At 45.0% G+C, this 25947-nt stretch overlaps 1 protein-coding gene across 1 annotated transcript in view; it reads right to left on the minus strand.

Moving 5' to 3' along the window:
- The window catches only part of LOC124022463 (protein Jumonji-like), a gene marked incomplete at its 5' end in the record, with an annotated part of 76937 nt that extends 56942 nt beyond the window's left edge, over nt 1-19995 (minus strand). The window contains 3 exon segments of the mRNA XM_046337373.1: nt 11221-11393; nt 12615-12759; nt 19866-19995. Coding sequence (XP_046193329.1) covers nt 11221-11393; nt 12615-12759; nt 19866-19995 — 448 coding nt within the window.
- Between the last annotated feature and the right edge of the window lie 5952 nt (nt 19996-25947).

Consider the following 25947-nt stretch of genomic DNA (forward strand, 5'->3'; position numbering starts at 1 on the left):
TTAGTGTACTGTGAGCTGGTTGGTATTGTAGTGTACTGTGAGCTGGTTGGTATTATATTGTACTGTGAGCTGGTTGGTACTTTAGTGTACTGTGAGCTGGTTGGTATTGTAGTGTACTGTGAGCTGGTTGGTATTGTAGTGTACTGTGAGCTGGTTGGTACTGTAGTGTACTGTGAGCTGGTTGGTATTGTAGTGTACTGTGAGCTGGTTGGTATTATAGTGTTCTGTGAGCTGGTTGGTACTTCAGTGTACTGTGAGCTGGTTGGTATTGTAGTGTATTGTGAGCTGGTTGGTATTATAGTGTACTGTGAGCTGGTTGGTACTGTAGTGTACTGTGAGCTGTGAGCTGGTTGGTATTGTAGTGTACTGTGAGTGTGAGCTGGTTGGTATTGTAGTGTACTGTGAGCTGGTTGGTATTATAGTGTATTGTGAGTGTGAGCTGGTTGGTATTGTAGTGTACTGTGAGTGTGAGGTTGAGATGGTTGGTAGTGTAGTGTACTATGAGCTGGTTGGTAGTGTAGTATACTGTGAGCTGGTTGGAATTGTACTATACTGTGAGCTGGTTGGTATTGTAGTATACTGTGAGCTGTGAGCTGGTTGGTAATGTAGTGTACTGCGACTGTGAGCTGGTTGGTATTGTAGTGTACTGTGAGCTGGTTGGTATTGTAGTGTACTGTGACTGTGAGCTGGTTGGTATTGTAGTGTGCTGTGAGCTGGTTGGTATTGTAGTGTACTGTGACTGTGAGCTGGTTTGTATTGTAGTATACTGTGAGCTGGTTGGTATTGTAGTGTACTGTGAGTGTGAGCTGGTTGGTACTGTAGTGTACTGTGAGCTGGTTGGTACTGTAGTGTACTGTGAGCTGGTTGGTATTACAGTATACTGTGAGCTGGTTGGTAGTGTAGTGCACTGTGATATGGTTGGTATTGTAGTGTACTGTGAGCTGGTTGGTATTATAGTATATTTTGATCTGGTTGGTATTGTGGTGTACTGTGAGCTGGTTGGTATTGTAGTATACTGTGAGCTGGTTAGTATTATAGTGTACTGTGAGCTGGTTGGTATTGTAGTGTACTGTGAGCTGGTTGGTATGATAGTGTACTGTGAGCTGGTTGGTACTTTAGTGTACTGTGAGCTGGTTGGTATTGTAGTGTACTGTGAGCTGGTTGGTACTGTTGTGTACTGTGAGCTGGTTGGTATTGTAGTGTACTGTGAGGTGGTTGGTACTGTAGTGTACTGTGAGCTGGTTGGTACTGTTGTGTACTGTGAGCTGGTTGGTATTGTAGTGTACTGTGAGCTGGTTGGTACTTTAGTGTACTGTGAGCTGGTTGGTATTGTAGTGTACTGTGAGCTGGTTGGTACTGTTGTGTACTGTGAGCTGGTTGGTATTGTAGTGTACTGTGAGGTGGTTGGTACTGTAGTGTACTGTGAGCTGGTTGGTACTGTTGTGTACTGTGAGCTGGTTGGTATTGTAGTGTACTGTGAGCTGGTTGGTACTTTAGTGTACTGTGAGCTGGTTGGTATTGTAGTGTACTGTGAGCTGGTTGGTATTGTAGTGTACTGTGAGCTGGTTGGTACTTTAGTGTACTGTGAGCTGGTTGGTATTATAGTGTACTGTGAGCTGGTTGGTATTGTAGTATACTGTGAGCTGGTTAGTATTATAGTGTACTGTGAGCTGGTTGGTACTGTAGTGTACTGTGACCTGGTTGGTACTGTTGTGTACTGTGAGCTGGTTGGTACTGTAGTGTAACGTTGTGTGGGCCACTGACTGTAAGTGATTTATTAGCCGGTTGACTGGGTTCTCCGTCTCCCTGCCACAGGAAAGGCTAATATATTCTACAGGCCTTTAGGCTATAGGCTTATTCTGTCTACGTCCCAAATGGTGCACGTCCTTTATAGTGCACTACTTTTGAACAGGACCCATAAGGCTCTGGTGAAAAGTAGTGCACCACATAGGGAATAGGATGCCATTATGGATGCCACTATGGAAAATATTTAGTTAAAATAGAGGCAAGGATAGAAACAGCTGCTAATAAAGCTGGTGGTTTTCTTCCCTTTTCCTCTATAATAAATGAGTATATAGTGTTACAGGAAACACATTATTACTCCAATAATGCAAATAAAGACACATTATTTACCAATGGTAAAGTTCAGCAGGACTCATTCATTCACTTCCTGGTCTACAACGGTGGTGTGTTACATGTACCTGGTCTACAATAGTGTTGTGTTAGATGTAACTAACCTTGGTGGTGCCCTGAGGAGTGTCTTGAAGTTAAATGTAGAGTAAACTAGTGTTAGATTCAGATGGACCAAAAGGGCAGAATGGAAAATGTGACATAGGTAAGGGATCTTTAGTCATTTTCTGTTCATTTCCTGATGATTGTACATGTTGAATCACCGCCTTTTGTCGACACCCAGCAGGTGATGTGCAGAGCTGTCATTCGTTATAGTGTGTCTTGTCCTTAACTGCTCTGTGGAAGAGCTTTGGTTTTCTTGTCAACAGAGGCTTAACAACCCAGCAGGGGTCTATAACATAACGGGTTTGTCAATCAATCAGTCAGTCAGCCAGCCAGCCAGCTAGCCATTCAGTCCGCCAGCCAGTCAGCCAGCCAGTCTGTCTCCCAGTCAGTCAGCCAGCCAGCCAGCTAGCCATTCAGTCCGCCAGCCAGTCAGCCAGCCAGTCTGTCTCCCAGTCAGCCAGCCAGCTAGTCATTTAGTCCGCCAGCCAGTCAGCCAGCCAGTCTGTCTCCCAGTCAGCCAGCCAGTCTGTCTCCCAGTCAGCCAGCCAGCTAGCCATTCAGTCCGCCAGCCAGTCAGCCAGCCAGTCTGTCTCCCAGTCAGCCAGCCAGCTAGCCAGCCAGTCAGCCAGCCAGTCTGTCTCCCAGTCAGCCATTCAGTTCACCAGTCCGCATGGTCAGCCAGACAGCCAGCCAGTCAGTCAGTCAGGTATACTAATTGACCAGGGCTCAGAGGGAGACAGGCTGAAGAGAGAGGCTGATTTGTTTACAGCAGCAGTCTGTTTGTCAGTCTGTCTCAGGAGAGCTCCTCTAACAGGCCTGCTGTTTCCTGGCTGCCTAGAGATCTGATAACAGGCCTGCTGTCTCCATGAATACACAGCAGGGTTTGTTACACAGTGTACTGTGACTATACAAGTGTGAAGATGCTCTTTCTGCACAAGAGAGATTTGCTTATTTGCTCATGGTGGCGCAATGCGCAGGTTGACAGGATGCCATAGCTCTCTGTTGTTCATGACAGCTAGTATAATAGGTCAATAAATAAAGAGACATGGATTCTTTTCTTCCTCACAACAATGATGTGAAAGTAGAGTACACTGGGGGATAAATCATTTATATTTCCTACATCCTGTCACGCCCTGAGAGCTGTTTATTCTCTATGTTGGTTGGGTCGGGGTGTGATTTAGGTGGGTTATCTAGGGAATTTGTATATCTATGTTGGCCTGATATGGTTCCCAATCAGAGGCAGCTGTTAATCGTTGTCTCTGGTTGGAGATCATATTTAGGTAGCCATTTTCCCCATTGTGATTTGTGGGATCTTGACTATGTTTGTGTGTAGTTGCTTTCTGCACTGCATGTAGCGTCACGGTTCGTTTATTCGATTGATTGTTTTTTGTGCTTTAAGTTTCTCCTCTAAAGAAAAGGATGGAAACATACCACGCTGCATCTTGGTCCAATCATTTCAACGACCGTGACACGTCCGGCCTGTGACTGGGAGTCCCACAGGGTGGCGCACAGCATCGTCCGGGTTTGGCCGGGGTAGGCCGTCATTGTAAATAATCATTTGTTCTTAACTGACTTGCCTAGTTAAATAAAGGTTAAATAAAGGTTAAATAAAGGTTAAATACAGCGAATACAGAGTTCTGGTGTCTTCAGGATTCTACTGTCATTTATGTTCTCCTACAGTCAGTTTGTACACATCACAATACCTCAGGCCTGGATTATGTTCAGTGTTATTTGGTAGATGACTTAGTGAAAATCACTACACAATACTGGACATGCAGCCTATGCATTTGACTGACTGTATTCGATTGGACATCTATCAAATGGAGATTGATTCATATTTTGACTTGACACGCTCAACATTTAAATGCTCGTTCTTGGATTTCCTGCAGCTTTCCATGTTAAATAGATGTAAATAAAGGAGCTTTCATCGTGTTGGAAATAATTGACTACTTTTCCCAGCTAGACTTTTAGACTGATATCCAATGAGCAGATGAAGTCATGTCTGTGTGAAAGATCAGTTGGTCGGTTGGACAGCACTGCTTTAAAACACAACGACTACATCCCAAATGGCACCCTATTCCCTGTATAGTGCACTAGTCAGAAGTAGTATATAGGGAATAAGGTGCAATTTGGGACGCAACCAACAGCTAGTGCTGCTGCTGTTCCATTGACACCACTACTATTCTGTTCCATTGACACCACTACTATACTGTTCCATTGACACCACTACTATACTGTTCCATTGACACCACTACTATACTGTTCCATTGACACCACTACTATACTGTTCCATTGACACCACTACTATACTGTTCCATTGACACCACTACTATACTGTTCCATTGACACCACTACTATACTGTTCCATTGACACCACTACTATACTGTTCCATTGACACCACTACTATACTGTTCCATTGACACACCACTACTATACTGTTCCATTGACACCACTACTATACTGTTCCATTGACACCACTACTATACTGTTCCATTGACACCACTACTATACTGTTCCATTGACACCACTACTATACTGTTCCATTGACACCACTACTATACTGTTCCATTGACACCACTACTATACTGTTCCATTGACACACCACTACTATACTGTTCCATTGACACACCACTACTATACTGTTCCATTGACACCACTACTATACTGTTCCATTGACACCACTACTATACTGTTCCATTGACACCACTACTATACTGTTCCATTGACACCACTACTATACTGTTCCATTGACACACCACTACTATACTGTTCCATTGACACACCACTACTATACTGTTCCATTGACACACCACTACTATACTGTTCCATTGACACCACTACTATACTGTTCCATTGACACCACTACTATACTGTTCCATTGACACCACTACTATACTGTTCCATTGACACCACTACTATACTGTTCCATTGACACCACTACTATACTGTTCCATTGACACCACTACTATACTGTTCCATTGACACCACTACTATACTGTTCCATTGACACCACTACTATACTGTTCCATTGACACCACTACTATACTGTTCCATTGACACCACTACTATACTGTTCCATGGACACCACTACTATACTGTTCCATTGACACCACTACTATACTGTTCCATTGACACCACTACTATACTGTTCCATTGACACACCACTACTATACTGTTCCATTGACACACCACTACTATACTGTTCCATTGACACCACTACTATACTGTTCCATTGACACCACTACTATACTGTTCCATTGACACCACTACTATACTGTTCCATTGACACCACTACTATACTGTTCCATTGACACACCACTACTATACTGTTCCATTGACACACCACTACTATACTGTTCCATTGACACCACTACTATACTGTTCCATTGACACCACTACTATACTGTTCCATTGACACCACTACTATACTGTTCCATTGACACCACTGCTATACTGTTCCATTGACACCACTACTATACTGTTCCATTGACACCACTGCTATACTGTTCCATTGACACCACTACTATACTGTTCCATTGACACCACTACTATACTGTTCCATTGACACCACTACTATACTGTTCCATTGACACCACTACTATACTGTTCCATTGACACACCACTACTATACTGTTCCATTGACACCACTACTATACTGTTCCATTGACACCACTACTATACTGTTCCATTGACACCACTACTATACTGTTCCATTGACACCACTACTATACTGTTCCATTGACACCACTACTATACTGTTCCATTGACACCACTACTATACTGTTCCATTGACACACCACTACTATACTGTTCCATTGACACACCACTACTATACTGTTCCATTGACACCACTACTATACTGTTCCATTGACACCACTACTATACTGTTCCATTGACACCACTACTATACTGTTCCATTGACACCACTACTATACTGTTCCATTGACACACCACTACTATACTGTTCCATTGACACACCACTACTATACTGTTCCATTGACACACCACTACTATACTGTTCCATTGACACCACTACTATACTGTTCCATTGACACCACTACTATACTGTTCCATTGACACCACTACTATACTGTTCCATTGACACACCACTACTATACTGTTCCATTGACACACCACTACTATACTGTTCCATTGACACCACTACTATACTGTTCCATTGACACCACTACTATACTGTTCCATTGACACCACTACTATACTGTTCCATTGACACCACTACTATACTGTTCCATTGACACCACTACTATACTGTTCCATGGACACCACTACTATACTGTTCCATTGACACCACTACTATACTGTTCCATTGACACCACTACTATACTGTTCCATTGACACACCACTACTATACTGTTCCATTGACACACCACTACTATACTGTTCCATTGACACCACTACTATACTGTTCCATTGACACCACTACTATACTGTTCCATTGACACCACTACTATACTGTTCCATTGACACCACTACTATACTGTTCCATTGACACACCACTACTATACTGTTCCATTGACACACCACTACTATACTGTTCCATTGACACCACTACTATACTGTTCCATTGACACCACTACTATACTGTTCCATTGACACCACTACTATACTGTTCCATTGACACCACTGCTATACTGTTCCATTGACACCACTACTATACTGTTCCATTGACACCACTGCTATACTGTTCCATTGACACCACTACTATACTGTTCCATTGACACCACTACTATACTGTTCCATTGACACCACTACTATACTGTTCCATTGACACCACTACTATACTGTTCCATTGACACCACTACTATACTGTTCCATTGACACCACTACTATACTGTTCCATTGACACACCTCTACTATACTGTTCCATTGACACACCTCTACTATACTGTTCCATTGACACCACTACTATACTGTTCCATTGACACACCACTACTATACTGTTCCATTGACACCACTACTATACTGTTCCATTGACACACCACTACTATACTGTTCCATTGACACCACTACTATACTGTTCCATTGACACACCACTACTATACTGTTTCATTGACACCACTACTATACTGTTCCATTGACACCACTACTATACTGTTCCATTGACACACCACTACTATACTGTTCCATTGACACCACTACTATACTGTTCCATTGACACCACTGCTATACTGTTCCATTGACACCACTACTATACTGTTCCATTGACACCACTGCTATACTGTTCCATTGACACCACTACTATACTGTTCCATTGACACCACTACTATACTGTTCCATTGACACCACTACTATACTGTTCCATTGACACCACTGCTATACTGTTCCATTGACACCACTACTATACTGTTCCATTGACACCACTACTATACTGTTCCATTGACACCACTACTATACTGTTCCATTGACACCACTGCTATACTGTTCCATTGACACACCACTACTATACTGTTCCATTGACACCACTACTATACTGTTCCATTGACACCACTACTATACTGTTCCATTGACACCACTACTATACTGTTCCATTGACACACCACTACTATACTGTTCCATTGACACCACTACTATACTGTTCCATTGACACCACTACTATACTGTTCCATTGACACCACTGCTATACTGTTCCATTGACACCACTACTATACTATTCCATTGACACCACTACTATACTGTTCCATTGACACCACTACTATACTGTTCCATTGACACCACTACTATACTGTTCCATTGACACACCACTACTATACTGTTCCATGGACACACCACTACTATACTGTTCCATTGACACCACTACTATACTGTTCCATTGACACCACTACTATACTGTTCCATTGACACCACTACTATACTGTTCCATTGACACACCACTACTATACTGTTCCATTGACACCACTACTATACTGTTCCATTGACACCACTACTATACTGTTCCATTGACACCACTACTATACTGTTCCATTGACACCACTACTATACTGTTCCATTGACACACCACTACTATACTGTTCCATTGACACCACTACTATACTGTTCCATTGACACCACTACTATACTGTTCCATTGACACTCCACTACTATACTGTTCCATTGACACCACTACTATACTGTTCCATTGACACGCCACTACTATACTGTTCCATTGACACCACTACTATACTGTTCCATTGACACCACTACTATACTGTTCCATTGACACCACTACTATACTGTTCCATTGACACACCACTACTATACTGTTCCATTGACACATCACTACTATACTGTTCCATTGACACACCACTGCTATACTGTTCCATTGACACCACTACTATACTGTTCCATTGACACCACTACTATACTGTTCCATTGACACCACTACTATACTGTTCCATTGACACCACTACTATACTGTTCCATTGACACACCACTACTATACTGTTCCATTGACACACCACTACTATACTGTTCCATTGACACCACTACTATACTGTTCCATTGACACACCACTACTATACTGTTCCATTGACACTCCACTACTATACTGTTCCATTGACACCACTACTATACTGTTCCATTGACACCACTACTATACTGTTCCATTGACACCACTACTATACTGTTCCATTGACACCACTACTATACTGTTCCATTGACACCACTACTATACTGTTCCATTGACACCACTACTATACTGTTCCATTGACACCACTACTATACTGTTCCATTGACACCACTACTATACTGTTCCATTGACACCACTACTATACTGTTCCATTGACACCACTACTATACTGTTCCATTGACACCACTACTATACTGTTACATTGACACTCCACTACTATACTGTTCCATTGACACCACTACTATACTGTTCCATTGACACCACTACTATACTGTTCCATTGACACACCACTACTATACTGTTCCATTGACACACCACTGCTATACTGTTCCATTGACACCACTACTATACTGTTCCATTGACACCACTACTATACTGTTCCATTGACACCACTACTATACTGTTCCATTGACACCACTACTATACTGTTCCATTGACACCACTACTATACTGTTCCATTGACACCACTACTATACTGTTCCATTGACACTCCACTACTATACTGTTCCATTGACACCACTACTATACTGTTCCATTGACACCACTACTATACTGTTCCATTGACACACCACTACTATACTGTTCCATTGACACACCACTACTATACTGTTCCATTGACACCACTACTATACTGTTCCATTGACACCACTGCTATACTGACAAGTTACAGAGATAGAGACACAGATCAGCATGAATGTATTCTCTGATTTGGTACGTAAGTTTCAGTGTTTGTCTGGTTTGACTGGCTATTCCAACCCCTTCATCACTAGATGAATAAGATAAGACACTGAGACATATTCAAGGCTGTCTGGAACCTGACGCTGTCACTAACTTTTTCAGTTGGGAAAAGAGATTTGTGTTTGAGGTTGAGGTTGAGGTTAGGAGGAAGCCAACCCACAGTATAATGGACTGTAATTCAGATCCACCCTGGGACTGGAGCCAGACCAGACACTCTAAATACTTAGCCCAGTTACAGGCCACTTAAAGGGAACACCATCATAAAACCAGAACTGTGTCCCTAGTGGCACCCTATTCCCTACATAGCGCACTACTTACTGCGTTAGCCTATGACATTGAAGCATTACTTCCTCGTGAGCTTGTGTTCCGCATTCGACCAATAAGCTCACACAACAGGTTGCCAAGTAGGCCCACGACTAAAACTGTACCATCCACTTCACAGTAGTACATGAGGGAACACACACACACACACACACACACACACACACACACACACACACAGCACTTCAACACATAACTGAACTTTGCAATCCAAATGTGTTAAATTGGGTAAAATGGGATTGGACATGAAAGTGCACAGAATGTCACACCTTGATCTGTTTTTCTCCTGTCTTGTGCTTGTCTCCACCCCCTACCAGGTGTCTCCGAGGAGGTCTCCACCCCCTACCAGGTGTCTCCGAGGAGGTCTCCACCCCCTACCAGGTGTCTCCGAGGAGGTCTCCACCCCCTACCAGGTGTCTCCGAGGAGGTCTCCACCCCTACCAGGTGTCTCTGAGGAGGTCTCCACCCCCTACCAGAGGTCTCCGAGGAGGTCTCCACCCCCTACCAGAGGTCTCCGAGGAGGTCTCCACCCCCTACCAGGTGTCTCCGAGGAGGTCTCCACCCCCTACCAGGTGTCTCCGAGGAGGTCTCCACCCCCTACCAGAGGTCTCCGAGGAGGTCTCCACCCCCTACTAGGTGTCTCCGAGGAGGTCTCCACCCCCCACTAGGTGTCTCCGAGGAGGTCTCCACCCCCTACCAGAGGTCTCCGAGGAGGTCTCCACCCCCTACCAGAGGTCTCCGAGGAGGTCTCCACCCCCTACCAGGTGTCTCCGAGGAGGTCTCCACCCCCTACCAGGTGTCTCCGAGGAGGTCTCCACCCCCTACCAGGTGTCTCCGAGGAGGTCTCCACCCCCTACCAGAGGTCTCTGAGGAGGTCTCCATTATCTCCTGTGTATTTATTGCTGCGTTTTCTGTTTGTCTGTTGCCAGTTCGTCTTGTCAAGTCCTACCAGCGTGTTCCCTGTGTTTTCCTCTGCTCTAGTCTTTTGTTTCTCCTAGTCTTCCCAGTTCTGACATGTCTGCCTGTCATGACCCTGATCATGCCTGTTGTCCTGTACCTGTCTGACTCTGATTTGCATTAGGACTCTTTGCCTGCCTTTCCTCTGCCCCTTGTTCTATAATAAACTCTGAGACTCGTACTATCCGTCTCCTGTGTCTGTATCTGGGTCTTAGTCTGAGCCGTGACACAGAAGCCCTTTATATTGTGGTAGGTCTCCCTTGTAAAAGAGCTATTCTGACCTCTACGGAACTTCCTGGATAAATCAAAGTTCCATAAAAACTAAAGGTTGCAGGCCACTCACCTCGTAAACAGAGGAAGGTGAGGAAGTCCTCGGTCTTGGGCTTGCGTCTGGTGAGGTCGCTGAGGGGAGAGGTGGGGCTGGGGGGCAAGAGGGTCTCAGACAGCTTGATCGGTGTGGCACTGGGGGAGCTGGGCTGAGACTGGGCAAACTTCCTCTGAGCCTGCAGCCGTGGTCTGGCAAGGGAGAGAAGAGACATTTTTACATTTACATTCTATCGGCCCTGGTAGTAAACTAGTGCACTGAATAGGGTGTCATTTGGGACTCTTTTCAGTCGATAAGCTCGCCCTCTCTTCAGTTGATAAGCTCGCTCTCTCTCTTCAGTTGATAAGCTCGCTCTCTCTCTTCAGTTGATAAGCTCGCTCTCTCTCTTCAGTTGATAAGCTCTCTCTCTCTCTCTTCAGTTGATAAGCTCTCTCTCTCTCTCTTCAGTTGATAAGCTCTCTCTGTTCAGTTGATAAGCTCTCTCTCTCTCTCTCTCTCTCTCTCTCTGTTGATAAGCTCTCTCTCTCTCTCCAGTTGATAAGCTCTCTCTCTCTCTCTCTTCAGTTGATAAGCTCTCTCTCTCTCTCTCTCTCTCTCTCTCTCTCTCTCTCAAGTTGATAAGCTCTTTCTCTCTCTCTCTCTCTCAGTCTTGATCTCTCTCTCTCTCTCTCTCTCTCTCTCTCTCTCTCTCTCTCTCTCTCTCTCTCTCTCTCTCTCTCTCTTCAGTTGATAAGCTCTCTCTCTGTGATCTCAGCATCTCCTTCCTGACTAAATTAGGTCAATACTACCCCCAGAGCTCTGGTCAAAAGTAGTGCACTATGCAGGGAATAGGGTGCCATTTGAAACACAGACACTGTCTTTTGGTGGGCTTTGTTTTCAGCACCACAGAAACACAGACTGTCACAAACACTGGCTGTTATTTTAGATGTTTTTGAATACGATAAAAACAGTTGTAAAAACATTGGTAGTTGTTTTATTAGATCTGGACTTGGCAGAGTGGAGCAACTGGACAGTTGGCTGTCACACAGTCCGGTCTGATTGGCTGCCAATAGGAGACAGCTGGTGGACAGCAGGAGGACAGTACACTACACAACGTCCCTTCTTACCAGCGCCTCCCTGGTCCAAACAGTAACACAGGGCCCAGACCACAGCAGTCCAATCCTCCTGTTCTCGTACAAACTCAGATCACAACACTATAACATATTGCTGTTCTGAGTAAAACAAGCTTTTATTTGGGGTTCTGATAGGGTAAGACTGTTGAGCTAAGCTTATGAGACATTTATAGAGAGAGCTTTATATTATTCAAGAATCAATAAACATATATCATTCATGTAAGGCCAAAAATATATGTACCAATCCCAGATTGCCCCTTTAACACAGTTGAACCACATTGAAATACAGGGAGGGGTCACCTCTTTCTGACTGGATCGTCCCCGGAATACTCGCTGCTGCCATCGTTGCTTTGAGAGGAGGAGCGTGAGCACTCAGCTTTACCGTTGACTGCCAGTATCCCTGCCCCTGGTCCTGACCGGCAGCCGTGGCTGTGTGGGAAAGAGCCTGTTGGTCAGGGAGAGGCACAATCAATTACAATCAACACTAACTGACATTTCAAAGGTGCAGAATCAAATTGAGTAGCTCGACCCTCAGCCATGTAACTTGTTTTTAAAAAGAGAAAGTAGGAAAGTGTCAGGGGTGGGAGTCCATGTCGCACACGGCCGTTCCCACTTTGTAACGATGCAAAGTTATATTCCATGACGCAAAAGCTTTATCCCAAACCATCAAGCAATCTGGCTTGGCAAGAAAACAGCCTTTTTTACATTCTCAAATGTGTTTCTGTTCATTCTAAACAGACAGATGGTGTTACTGAATGTGATTATTGTTTAACATCTTCTTATCAGTACCAAAACCAATTAAACATTTCTGATGTACTTTTTAAGCACTTGTTTGCTATACTTGGCTGATGCATTTACTACTGTAATAATACTGTCTATAGCCAGCAAACTATCCCAGTTGAACAAAACCAAAAGCCCATTTACTACTGTAATAATACTGTCTATAGCCAGCAAACTATCCCAGTTGAACAAAACCAAAAGCCCTGTCATTGTTCATCATTGTTCTATGTCAAGGGTTGGCAAACGTTTTGGCTCGAGGGCCACATCGGGATTTTGAAATTCAACGGAGGGATGCATTTTTGGGGGGACCAATTGTTTGTTAAAATCAATTTGCGGGGGCCTCCCAAGTCTAAGGCATTACTACAGACCCGGGTTCTATCCCAGGCCGGTCGACCCAGGGTTTGGCAGGCCGAGATTTCCTTGTCACGTCGCGCTCTATTGACTCCTGTGGCGGGCCGGACACATGCACACTGACATGGTCGCCAGGTGTACGGTGTTTCCTACGTCACATTGGTGCTGCTGGCTTCTGGGTTAAGCAGGCATTGTGTCAAGAAGCAGTGCGGCTTGGTTGGGTCGTGTTTCGGAGGACGCACGGCTCTCGATCTTCGGCTCTACCGGGAGTACTGTACGGGAATTGCAGCGATGGGACAAGACTGTAACTACCAAACTGGACACAACGGAATTGTGGAGAAAAAAGGGGGCCAGATTGAAGTGCCGTGGGCCGTACTTTGCCTAAGTTGTTGATCGTTGTTGATCGTTGTTGAGGACATAAATACATGCAGCGAGCACAGAAACAGAAGTCGCCCGTCGGTGTTGCTGTACTTTGGTCTGCTCAAAGGACGGTGTCCCAAATGACACCCTATTCCATATTTAGTGCAAGGCCAATATGTCTCTGGTAAAAAGTTGCGCACTATATAGGGCATAGGGTGCGATTTGTCAGGGAATGGCTCGTTCCTGTACCAGAACACCAGGCACAGCTGGTTATTTGCTTGCGGTCCAATTGATAATGAACTGAGGGACACTGAGCTGAATGTTAGAGCGTTTCAATGCTGTAAGATTGACAATTAGACTGATTCTGTCTGTCTGTCTGTCTGTCTGTCTGTGTGCGTGTGCGTGTGTGTGTGTGTGTGTGCGTGCGTGCGTGCGTGCGTGCTTGCGTAGGAGAGCCCATTAGAGAGAAATGAATCAGACAGGAAGTCCACAGTAAAAGCCACAGAAGGGGGCATTATCCTTACATTATTAGACATAATGTACTTTACTAACAGATAGTCACTGTAATCATGGCAGAATTATAATATTCCTAATGACCCATTGAACTAGAGAAATAACTGAAATTAGCATGGCACTAGTGTACCACTGACAATTGGGATCTTGTACAGCTTTTGTCCAGAGGATGAATAATGTCTGCATGCCGGTAGTGACTGAGATTTAAGGTTCAACAGCTTATTATGTCTGACAGTTTGTTGATTATGTTTGATATATATTTTTATAGAACCTTTATTTAACTAGGCAAGTTAGATAACAACAAATTCTTATTTACAGTGACGGCCTGGTGAAAACACGGACGACGCTGCGCGCCGCCCTATGGGAGTCCCAATCACGGCCGGGTTGTAATACAGCCTGGATTCGAACCAGGGTGTCTGTAGTGACGTCTCAAATATTCCTCTATCTGTGGTGTAAAGGGGCATGCTTCTGTGGCACAGTCAACGGCGCTCTGGGCTTCAGGCCAGAAGGTCGAGGGTTCAAGCTGCCCTCCTCTGGCTGTTTCATTTCATTGGTGTTACTGAACAAATGATTGGCATCAATCAAATGTCTTTATGAAGCCCTTTTTTACATCAGCAGATGTCACAAAGTGATTATACAGAAACCCAGTCTAAAACACCACACTGCAAGCAATGCAGATGTAGAAGCCCAGTCTAAAACACCACACTGCAAGCAATGCAGATGTAGAAGCCCAGTCTAAAACACCACACTGCAAGCAATGCAGATGTAGAAGCCCAGTCTAAAACACCACACTGCAAGCAATGCAGATGTAGAAGCCCAGTCTAAAACACCACACTGCAAGCAATGCAGATGTAGAAGCCCAGTCTAAAACACCACACTGCAAGCAATGCAGATGTAGAAGCCCAGTCTAAAACACCAAACAGCAAGCAATGCAGATGTAGAAGCCCAGTCTAAAACACCACACTGCAAGCAATGCAGATGTAGAAGCCCAGCCTAAAACACCACACAGCAAGCAATGCAGATGTAGAAGCCCAGTCTAAAACACCTCACAGCAAGCAATGCAGATGTAGAAGCCCAGTCTAAAACTCCACACAGCAAGCAATGCAGATGTAGAAGCCCAGTCTAAAACACCACACAGCAAGCAATGCAGATGTAGAAGCCCAGTCTAAAACACCACACAGCAAGCAATGCAGATGTAGAAGCCCAGTGGCTAGGAAAAACTCCTTAGAAAGGCAGGAACCTAGGAAGAAGCCTAGAGAGGAACCAGGCTCTGAGGGGTGGCCAGTCCTCTTCTGGCTGTGCCGGGCGGAGATTAGAAACCTAGAGAGGAACCAGGCTGTGAGGGGTGGCCAGTCCTCTTCTGGCTGTGCCGGGTGGAGATTAGAAACCTAGAGAGGAACCAGGCTGTGAGGGGTGGCCAGTCCTCTTCTGGCTGTGCCGGGTGGAGATTAGAAACCTAGAGAGGAACCAGGCTCTGAGGGGTGGCCAGTCCTCTTCTGGCTGTGCCGGGTGGAGATTAGAAACCTAGAGAGGAACCAGGCTGTGAGGGGTGGCCAGTCCTCTTCTGGCTGTGCCGGGTGGAGATTAGAAACCTAGAGAGGAACCAGGCTCTGAGGGGTGGCCAGTCCTCTTCTGGCTGTGCCGGGCGGAGATTAGAAACCTAGAGAGGAACCAGGCTCTGAGGGGTGGCCAGTCCTCTTCTGGCTGTGCCGGGCAGAGATTAGAAACCTAGAGAGGAACCAGGCTCTGAGGGGTGGCCAGTCCTCTTCTGGCTGTGCCGGGCGGAGATTAGAAACCTAGAGAGGAACCAGGCTCTGAGGGGTGGCCAGTCCTCTTCTGGCTGTGCCGGGTGGAGATTAGAAACCTAGAGAGGAACCAGGCTCTGAGGGGTGGCCAGTCCTCTTCTGGCTGTGCCGGGCGGAGATTAGAAACCTAGAGAGGAACCAGGCTCTGAGGGGTGGCCAGTCATCTTCTGGCTGTGCCGGGCGGAGATTAGAAACCTAGAGAGGAACCAGGCTCTGAGGGGTGGCCAGTCCTCTTCTGGCTGTGCCGGGCAGAGATTAGAAACCTAGAGAGGAACCAGGCTCTGAGGGGTGGCCAGTCCTCTTCTGGCTGTGCCGGGTGGAGATTAGAAACCTAGAGAGGAACCAGGCTCTGAGGGGTGGCCAGTCCTCTTCTGGCTGTGCCGGGCGGAGATTAGAAATTTAGAGAGGAACCAGGCTCTGAGGGGTGGCCAGTCCTCTTCTGGCTGTGCCGGGTGGAGATTAGAAACTTAGAGAGGAACCAGGCTCTGAGGGGTGGCCAGTTCTCTTCTGGCTGTGCCGGGTGGAGATTAGAAACTTAGAGAGGAACCAGGCTCTGAGGGGTGGCCAGTCCTCTTCTGGCTGTGCCGGGCGGAGATTAGAAACCTAGAGAGGAACCAGGCTCTGAGGGGTGGCCAGTCCTCTTCTGGCTGTGCCGGGCGGAGATTAGAAATTTAGAGAGGAACCAGGCTCTGAGGGGTGGCCAGTCCTCTTCTGGCTGTGCCGGGTGGAGATTAGAAACTTAGAGAGGAACCAGGCTCTGAGGGGTGGCCAGTCCTCTTCTGGCTGTGCCGGGTGGAGATTAGAAACTTAGAGAGGAACCAGGCTCTGAGGGGTGGCCAGTCCTCTTCTGGCTGTGCCGGGTGGAGATTAGAAGAGTACAAGTGGATGAGTGAACATGAATAGTGCACATGGGAAAGAGGAAAAGGAGGAAGTGATTTATATAGAATCCTAATCTAATCTAGTCTAATCTAATCTAGTCTGATCTAATCTAGTCTGATCTAATCTAGTCTAATCTAATCTAGTCTGATCTAATCTAGTCTGATCTAATCTAGTCTGATCTAATCTAATCTAATCTAGTCTAATCTAATCTAGTCTAATCTAATCTAGTATAATCTAATCTAGTCTGATCTAATCTAGTCTGATCTAATCTAGTCTGATCTAATCTAGTCTAATCTAATCTAGTCTGATCTAATCTAGTCTGATCTAATCTAGTCTAATCTAGTCTAATCTAATCTAGTCTAATCTAATCTAATCTAGTCTGATCTAATCTAGTCTGATCTAATCTAATCTAATCTAGTCTAATCTAATCTAGTCTGATCTAATATAGTCTGATCTAATCTAGTCTAATCTAATCTAGTCTAATCTAATCTAGTCTGATCTAATCTAGTCTGATCTAATCTAGTCTGATCTAATCTAGTCTAATCTAATCTAGTCTGATCTAATCTAGTCTGATCTAATCTAGTCATCTAATCTAATCTAGTCTAATCTATTCTGCTTTGAGAATTCATCTGAAACATTTGCACTTTTTGAGAATTCAAAAAAATATATATTTTAGATATTAGATATTGGTGTGAAAATAGGATATTTTCTGTGCAGGAATGCCATGCGTTGTCTCCTAGCGGTGTTAAAGTGCAGAGAAACACATTAAACCAAGAGATAATAATAGCCTCCTCCATGCATAGGGAGATTCCTGCTGAGGTTCAGAAGTGGCCTGGAGTGGCACCGTGGAGAGGCTGAGCACAGCACTTCCATATCCTGACTCAAATGCCAATCAGTAACAAACATCACAAGAGAGTCTAAACAGAAAGTGAACAAAGAGAAAAAGAGGCATGCATCCCAAATGGCACACTATACCCTACATAGTGGACGCACTTTGGACCAGGGCCCCTAGGGAAAATGGCCTAAATAGGGAAAAGGGTGCCATGTGGGATGCATACAGGGAAAAGAGGAATTCCCCTCCCAACGTGTCAGTGTGGGTAAACAGCCAGAGAAGACATGTTACTGTAGAGAAGACGTGTTACTGTAGAGAAGACGTGTTACTGTAGAGAAGACGTGTTACTGCAGAGAAGACGTGTCACTGCAGAGAAGACGTGTTACTGCAGAGAAGACGTGTTACTGTAGAGAAGACGTGTTACTGTAGAGAAGACGTGTTACTGTAGAGAAGACGTGTTACTGCAGAGAAGATGTGTTACTGCAGAGAAGACGTGTTACTGTAGAGAAGACGTGTTACTGTAGAGAAGACGTGTTACTGTAGAGAAGACGTGTTACTGTAGAGAAGACGTGTTACTGCAGAGAAGACGTGTTACTGTAGAGAAGACGTGTTACTGTAGAGAAGACGTGTTACTGTAGAGAAGACGTGTTACTGTAGAGAAGACGTGTTACTGTAGAGAAGACGTGTTACTGTAGAGAAGACGTGTTACTGTAGAGAAGACGTGTTACTGTAGAGAAGACGTGTTACTGCAGAGAAGATGTGTTACTGCAGAAAGACGTGTTACTGTAGAGAAGACGTGTTACTGTAGAGAAGACGTGTTACTGTAGAGAAGACGTGTTACTGTAGAGAAGACGTGTTACTGTAGAGAAGACGTGTTACTGTAGAGAAGACGTGTTACTGCAGAGAAGACGTGTTACTGCAGAGAAGACGTGTTACTGCAGAGAAGACGTGTTACTGCAGAGAAGACGTGTTACTGTAGAGAAGAGAAGCCAGAATGGAAGCATCTACTTGTGTACTTGTTCACTGTGTTATTCCCAGATGAGTTTTTCTGATCTTTTTTTTCTGATCTTTAGAGCCTGTCTGAATAGCACCATGCTTTTCACACTGTTTGGGGCGGCAGGGTAGCCTAGTGGTTAGAGCATTGGACTAGGACCCGGAAGGTTGCAAGTTCAAACCCCTGAGGTGACAAGGTACAAATCTGTCGTTCTGCCCCTGAAAAGGCAGGTAACCCACTCTAGGCCGTCATTGAAAATAAGAATTTGTTCTTAACTGACTTGCCAAGTTAAATAAAGGTAAAATAAATAAAAACTGTTAGTTTGTGTCTAGGTGTGCATTCCAAACGGCACCCTGTGCCTTTTATTAGCGAACCAGGACTCTACAGGCCGTGGTCAAAAGTAGTGCACTACATAATGGGGAATAGGGTTTGAGTCTGTCTGACTCCGAATGCGTTGGTTCGAAAGGCTGAATCATTTCGCATAAAACAGTCCTTTCTCCTGCCTGCTCAGAATACTCTTTATCAAGGTTGGAAAATTATAATATTGTACTGTATGAACAGGAGGCTATTTCACAAGGAGGTATAACATGGTATTCGTGAATACCAAAATGAACCTATTCTTTCTCACTTCTTATTGTCAGAAATTCTATCCTCATGAAACCAGACTAAACACTGCGCTCACGTTTCGTTAAGTGAAACAGAATTTGATCTCAAGTGTTCGGGCTGGTTTGATGAGACTAAAGAAACTAACTGTGCTGGAGAACCATTTAGTAACTCGTATGCTGTGGAAGAAAGAGAAACGGTCCACACAATTGTCATTTCTAAGGCAATGCAGGCTATTGTTGAAGGCCCACTGACAATGGCTTCCTCCCAAACGGAACCCTATTCTCCCATAGGGCTCTGGTCAAAAGTAGTGCACTACATAGGGAATAGGGTCCCCATAGGGCTCTGGTCAAAAGTAGTGCACTACATAGGGAATAGGGTGCCATTTGGGATGTAGCCATTGTGACAATAACAGCTACAGGCGAGAGACTCACCGTTGATGTTTCCTGTGCCGAGGCCATCTGTCACCTTGTTCCTCTGGGTGTTCTTAAACTCCTTCAGAGAAAGGTAGAGCACCTTCCTCACCTCTCGTTCCTCTAACCACGGGATTCCGTCACTGTCGTCCTGAGAAAGGACAGGGGACAGGCAGGGTTAGCGATGTCCGCTTATTGTAGCAAACGCCACGGTCTCAGAGAGGGAAGAACATCATAACTGTTTTCACAACTGGTATTTGTCCCAAACTGGCACCCTATTTCTTATATAGTGCACTACTTATCCCCATAGGCCCTGGTCAAAGGTAGTGCACTATATAGGGAATAGGGCGACATATTGGGCTGAAATCTTTTTCATTCAGTGAATGGAACTGATGTCTTCTGACAGTGAGATGTGACAAACACACACGCACACACACACACACACGCACACACACGCACACACACACGCACACACACACACACACACACACACACACACACACACACACACACACACACACACACACACACACACACACACACACACACACACACACACACACACACACACACACACACACACACACACACACACACACACACACACACACACACACACAGCAGCAGCTGGGCCAGGTGAGAGCCAACAAAGTCATATAATAATAATGGTTTCAGTTGTTCCTTTCAAAGCAAGTCCTGCAGGCTCTAGTTTAGTCTCATGTTGATTATTGTCCATTCGCGTGGTCCAGTGCTGCTGGGAAAGACGTCGTTAAGCTGCAGCTGGCCCAGAACAGAGCGGCACGTCTCTACACTGTAATCCCAGGAATAATATCCATACTATGCATTCAGTCTGTCTTGGTTAAGAGTTGAAGAGAGACTGAATGCATCAATTCTTCTTTTTTCTAATAAACATTAATGTGTTGAAAATGACAAATTGTTTATACACAACTTGCACTGACACACACGTTTCAGTCCCCAAATCCATAACAAGTTCAAGAAAGCGAACAATATTATATAGAGCCATGGGGCGGCAGGGTAGCCTAGTGGTTAGAGTGTTGGACTAGTAACCGGAAGGTTGCAAGTTCAACCCCCCCGAGCTGACAAGGTACAAATCTGTCATTCTGCCCCTGAACAGGCAGTTAACCCACTGTTCCTAGGCCGTCATTGAAAATAAGAATTTGTTCTTAACTGACTTGCCTGGTTAAATAAAGGTAAAATAAATAAAAGGTTTATAGCATCTGTTCCATCTCATGTTGCTCAAATAAACAGCAAACCTGGTTTCAAAAACAGATAAAACAACACCTCTCCTCTATTTGACCTAGATATGGTGTGTGTATCTACTGATACGTAACATTTTAAATGTATGTAGTTCTGTCCTTGTCTGTTAATCTTCTATATTATGTCATGTTTCATGTTCTGTGTTGGACCCCAGGAAGAGTAGCTGCTGCTTTCTCAACAGCTAAATGCTGATCCTAATAAAATACCAATACCTGTCACCTTGAGCTGAGCCTGTCCTACACAGAGTAAGTCCCTTTCGGTTGTTGGCGTGCGTCCCAAACGTGAGCCTATTCCCTATATAGTGCACTACTTTTTTTTTAAAACCAAATCTCTTCGGACCTTGGTCAAAAGTAGTGCAACTATGTAGGGAATAGGCTACTATTTGGAACACAACCTTGCTCCACACATCTCCTCCCTTCGGACCTTACATGTGGAAATTACCCAGAGAGCTTTTCAGGAACAAAGCATTGAAGCAATACCCTGGGTGAGATGTATAGCAGGCAGTCGGGCAGCCTCCCTGTGTGTGACTACAGAGCTGGGCTTACGTCCAAAATGGCACCCTGTTCCCTATAGGGCCACTACTGACCCTTAAGGCTCTGGTCAAAAGTAGTGCACTTAAATGGTAATAGGGTGCCATTTGGGATGTCGTGTCCCTCGTCTCACTTCTGGGTGTTTGTTCTATAAATCACAGGCTTTCATCTCTCATCCTGCGTCCCAAACCAAACCCAGGGCTCTGGTCAAAAAGTAGTGCACTATGTAGGGAATAGGGTGCCATTTGGGATGCACAGACTCAGACAGACACAGTTTGAAATAGTATTTGTTCAGCTGGAGAGCACCTGGCTGAAATGTCTATGACACATCAAATCAAAGAGACTGGACATTGCAGTTCAACGGGAAAACCAGGAACCAAACTGAACGTGGTTTTCTCTCTCAACTAGTCAACTTTCATCTAGGTACTGACCAAATGGAAATGAACCCAGAGCCACATGTACAGTAATGCATGAATCATATCGACTAATGTGACCTTCGGCAGTGCGTCGGTCTTGAGACTCAAGCCCCTTCACCACAGTAGTAAGTCTGTCTATGCACCAGTCAAGGCCAGCCAGGCTATACTGTATAACATGTACAGAGAGAGAGTCATTACAAACGCTTGATATGAAAATGCTGTTGAACTTGAAATCATCTGTCAGAGAGTTAGCCGCAGGGGACGTGTCAGAGAGTTAGCCGCAGGGGACGTGTCAGAGAGTTAGCCGCAGGGGACGTGTCAGAGAGTTAGCCGCAGGGGACGTGTCAGAGAGTTAGCCGCAGGGGACGTGTCAGAGAGTTAGCCGCAGGGGACGTGTCAGAGAGTTAGCCGCAGGGGACGTGTCAGAGAGTTAGCCGCAGGGGACGTGTCAGAGAGTTAGCCGCAGGGGACGTGTCAGAGAGTTAGCCGCAGGGGACGTGTCAGAGAGTTAGCCGCAGGGGACGTGTCAGAGAGTTAGCCGCAGGGGACGTGTCAGAGAGTTAGCCGCAGGGGACGTGTCAGAGAGTTAGCCGCAGGGGACGTGTCAGAGAGTTAGCCGCAGGGGACGTGTCAGAGAGTTAGCCGCAGGGGACGTGTCAGAGAGTTAGCCGCAGGGGACGTGTCAGAGAGTTAGCCGCAGGGGACGTGTCAGAGAGTTAGTTTCCAACAGGCTAAATTGTGTTATTATAGCACACACTGCCTGTCGGTGAACTGTAGTTACGTCCCAAATCGCAGCCTGTTCCTATATAAGACTGTTGCCCAGGGACAACAGAGCTCTCTGGCAGCCATTTGGGACGTAGAGTGTTTGACCAGCATTACATTCCTCCCCCAGAAGCTGTTCCTGTGTGGATCCCCCCTCTTCCTGCTCCACATGACCCACATCTCTACACACACACACACACACACACACACACACACACACACACACACACACACACACACACACACACACACACACACACACACACACACACACACACACACACACACACACCACACACACACACACACACACACACACACACACACACACACACACACACACCTAACATGGATGCACACACTCACAGGGAAAATCCCACATAGCACTGTGTCTAAAAATTCCTTTCACGTTTACTGTAGCAGTGCTGCTGCATTGAAGGAGTCACACACACACACACACACACACACACACACACACACACACACACACACACACACACACACACACACACACACACACACACACACACACACACACACACACACACACACACACACACACAACACACACACACACACACACACACAAACCTAATAAAACCCCGTCTGGCCTTTAGCCAATAGGTCAAGTCCTTCCCAACACAGAGTGATAATAGCAGCCTACTGAATGTCACAACAGAAATGAGTGGCTTACAGGACCATTACCAGGAGTTTCCTCAGGATTTTTTCTTATAAGAGCGATCAGATAGCATAAAAAACACAATGCAATCTTCACATGTACAGTCGTGGCCAAACGTTTTGAGGATGACACAAATATTTATTTCCATGAAGTTTGCTGCTTCAGTGTCTTTAGATGTTTTTGTCAGATGTTGCTATGGATACTGATGTATAATTACAAGCTGTTAAAGGCTTTTATTGACAATTACATGAAGTTGATGCAAAGAGTCAATATTTGCAGTGTTGACCCTTCTTTTTCAAGACCTCTGCAATCCACCCTGGCATGCTGTCAATTAATTTCTGGGCCACATCCTGACTGATGGCAGCCCATTCTTGCATTATCAATGCTTGAAGTTTGTCAGAATGTGTGGGTTTTTGTTTGTCCACCCGCCTCTTGAGGATTGACCACAAGTTCTCAAAAGGATTAAGGTCTGGGGAGTTTCCTGGCCATGGACCCAAAATATCAATGTTTTGTTCCCGAGCCACTTAGTTATCACTTTTTCCTTCTGGCAAAGTGCTCTATCATGCTGGAAAAGGCATTGTTCACCACCAAACTGTTCACCACCAAACCAACAAACTCCTCGATGGTAGGGAGAAGTTGCTCTCAGAGGATGTGTTGGTACCATTCTTTATTCATGGTGGTGCTATTCGGCACAATTGTGAGTGAGCCCACTCCCTTGGCTGAGAAGGAGCCCCACACATGAATGGTCTCAGGATGCTTTACTGTTGGCATGACACAGGACTGATGGTAGCGCTCACCTTGTCTTCTCCGGACAAGCTTTTTTCCGAATGCCCCAAACAATCGGAAAGGGGATTCATCAGAGAAAGTGATCTTACCCCAGTCCTTAGCAGTCCAATTCCTGTACCTTTTGCAGAATATCAGTCTGACCCTGATGTTTTTCCTGGAGAGAAGTGGCTTCTTTGCTGCCCTTCCTGACACCAGGCCATCCCCCAAAAGTTTTCGCCTCACTGTGCATGCAGATGCACTCACACCTGCCTGCTGCCATTCATGAGCAAGCTCTGTACTGGTGGTGCCCCGATCACGCAGCTGAATCAACTTTAGGAGATGGTCCTGGCGCTTTCTTGGTCACCCTGAAGCCTTCTTCACAACAATTGAACCGCTCTCCTTGATGTTCTTGATGATCCGATAAATGGTTGATTTAGGTGCAATCTTACTGGCAGCAATATCCTTGCCTGTGAAGCCCTTTTTTGTAACTATGGCTGACAGAGGAAGAACAATGATTTCAAGCACCACCCTCCTTTTGAAGCTTCCAGTCTGTTATTCGAACTCAATCAGCATGGCAGAGTGATCTCCAGCCTTGTCCTCGTCAACACTCACACCTGTGTTAATGAGAGAATCACTGACATGATGTCAGCTGGTCCTTTTGTGGTAGGGCTGAAATGCAGAGGAAATGTTTTTGGGGGATTCAGTTCATTTGCATGGCAAAGAGGGACTTTGCAATTAATCTGATCACTCTTCATAACATTCTGGAGTATTTGCAAATTGCCATCATACAAACTGAGGCAGTAGACTTGTGAAAATTAATATTTTTGTCATTCTCAAAACTTTTGGCCACGACTGTACAGTGCTGTGTAGACGTGTGTTTTAGCGTCTGCTAAATGGGATACATTATACATTGTTTTCTCCCAAAGCACCCTTATACGAGTGAGACATCAAGTCATGTGATCTCAACCTGGTCTCAAAGCATTTCGTATTATTCTGTACGTAAATCAGAGACACTCCATTTAGTATGATACCTTAAGTTTCGTATGGTGTGTATTCATTTGTGCATGTCCATTACATACTCGTATGATACTGAATGTTACGAATTTGGGAAATGTACAATGGTCCAAATTTTCTAAATGTATGGTATGTTACGAATTCTAGCTAGGTGGCTAATGTTTTCTAGGCTCGAGGTTAGGGTTAAGGTTAAGCTTAAGAGTTAGGTTAAAGGGTTAAGGTTAGGGGAAGGTTTAGATAAAAGGGTTAGCTAACATGCTAAGTAGTTGCAAAATAGTTAAAAATTGGTAAATAGTTGCTATTTAGCTAAAATGCTAAAGTTGTCCATGATGAGATTCGAACTCGCAACCTTTGGGTTGCTAGACGTTCTCGTTATACGCCCACCCAACCACCTTACTTTTTTTCCCCCTTTATCTGTCTTGTGTAACCATACCATTCGTAATATTTAATACAAATGTAGTGTCCCGGATTTACTTTATATTATGTTACGTTTAGTCTATGACACCAGGCTGGTAATCTTCACACTTACAGTACTGTGTCTGTGTAATAATCAGAAAAAAATGTTAAGCGCTTTTCACAACTCCCAAAGTCACTTTACATACACAAGAAAATCAGCAGGATAAAATATAAGTAACTATATAGAAGTACACTAAACATGA

The sequence above is a fragment of the Oncorhynchus gorbuscha genome, unplaced genomic scaffold (genome assembly GCF_021184085.1).
Source record: "Oncorhynchus gorbuscha isolate QuinsamMale2020 ecotype Even-year unplaced genomic scaffold, OgorEven_v1.0 Un_scaffold_1397, whole genome shotgun sequence".
Classification (NCBI taxonomy): domain Eukaryota; kingdom Metazoa; phylum Chordata; class Actinopteri; order Salmoniformes; family Salmonidae; genus Oncorhynchus; species Oncorhynchus gorbuscha.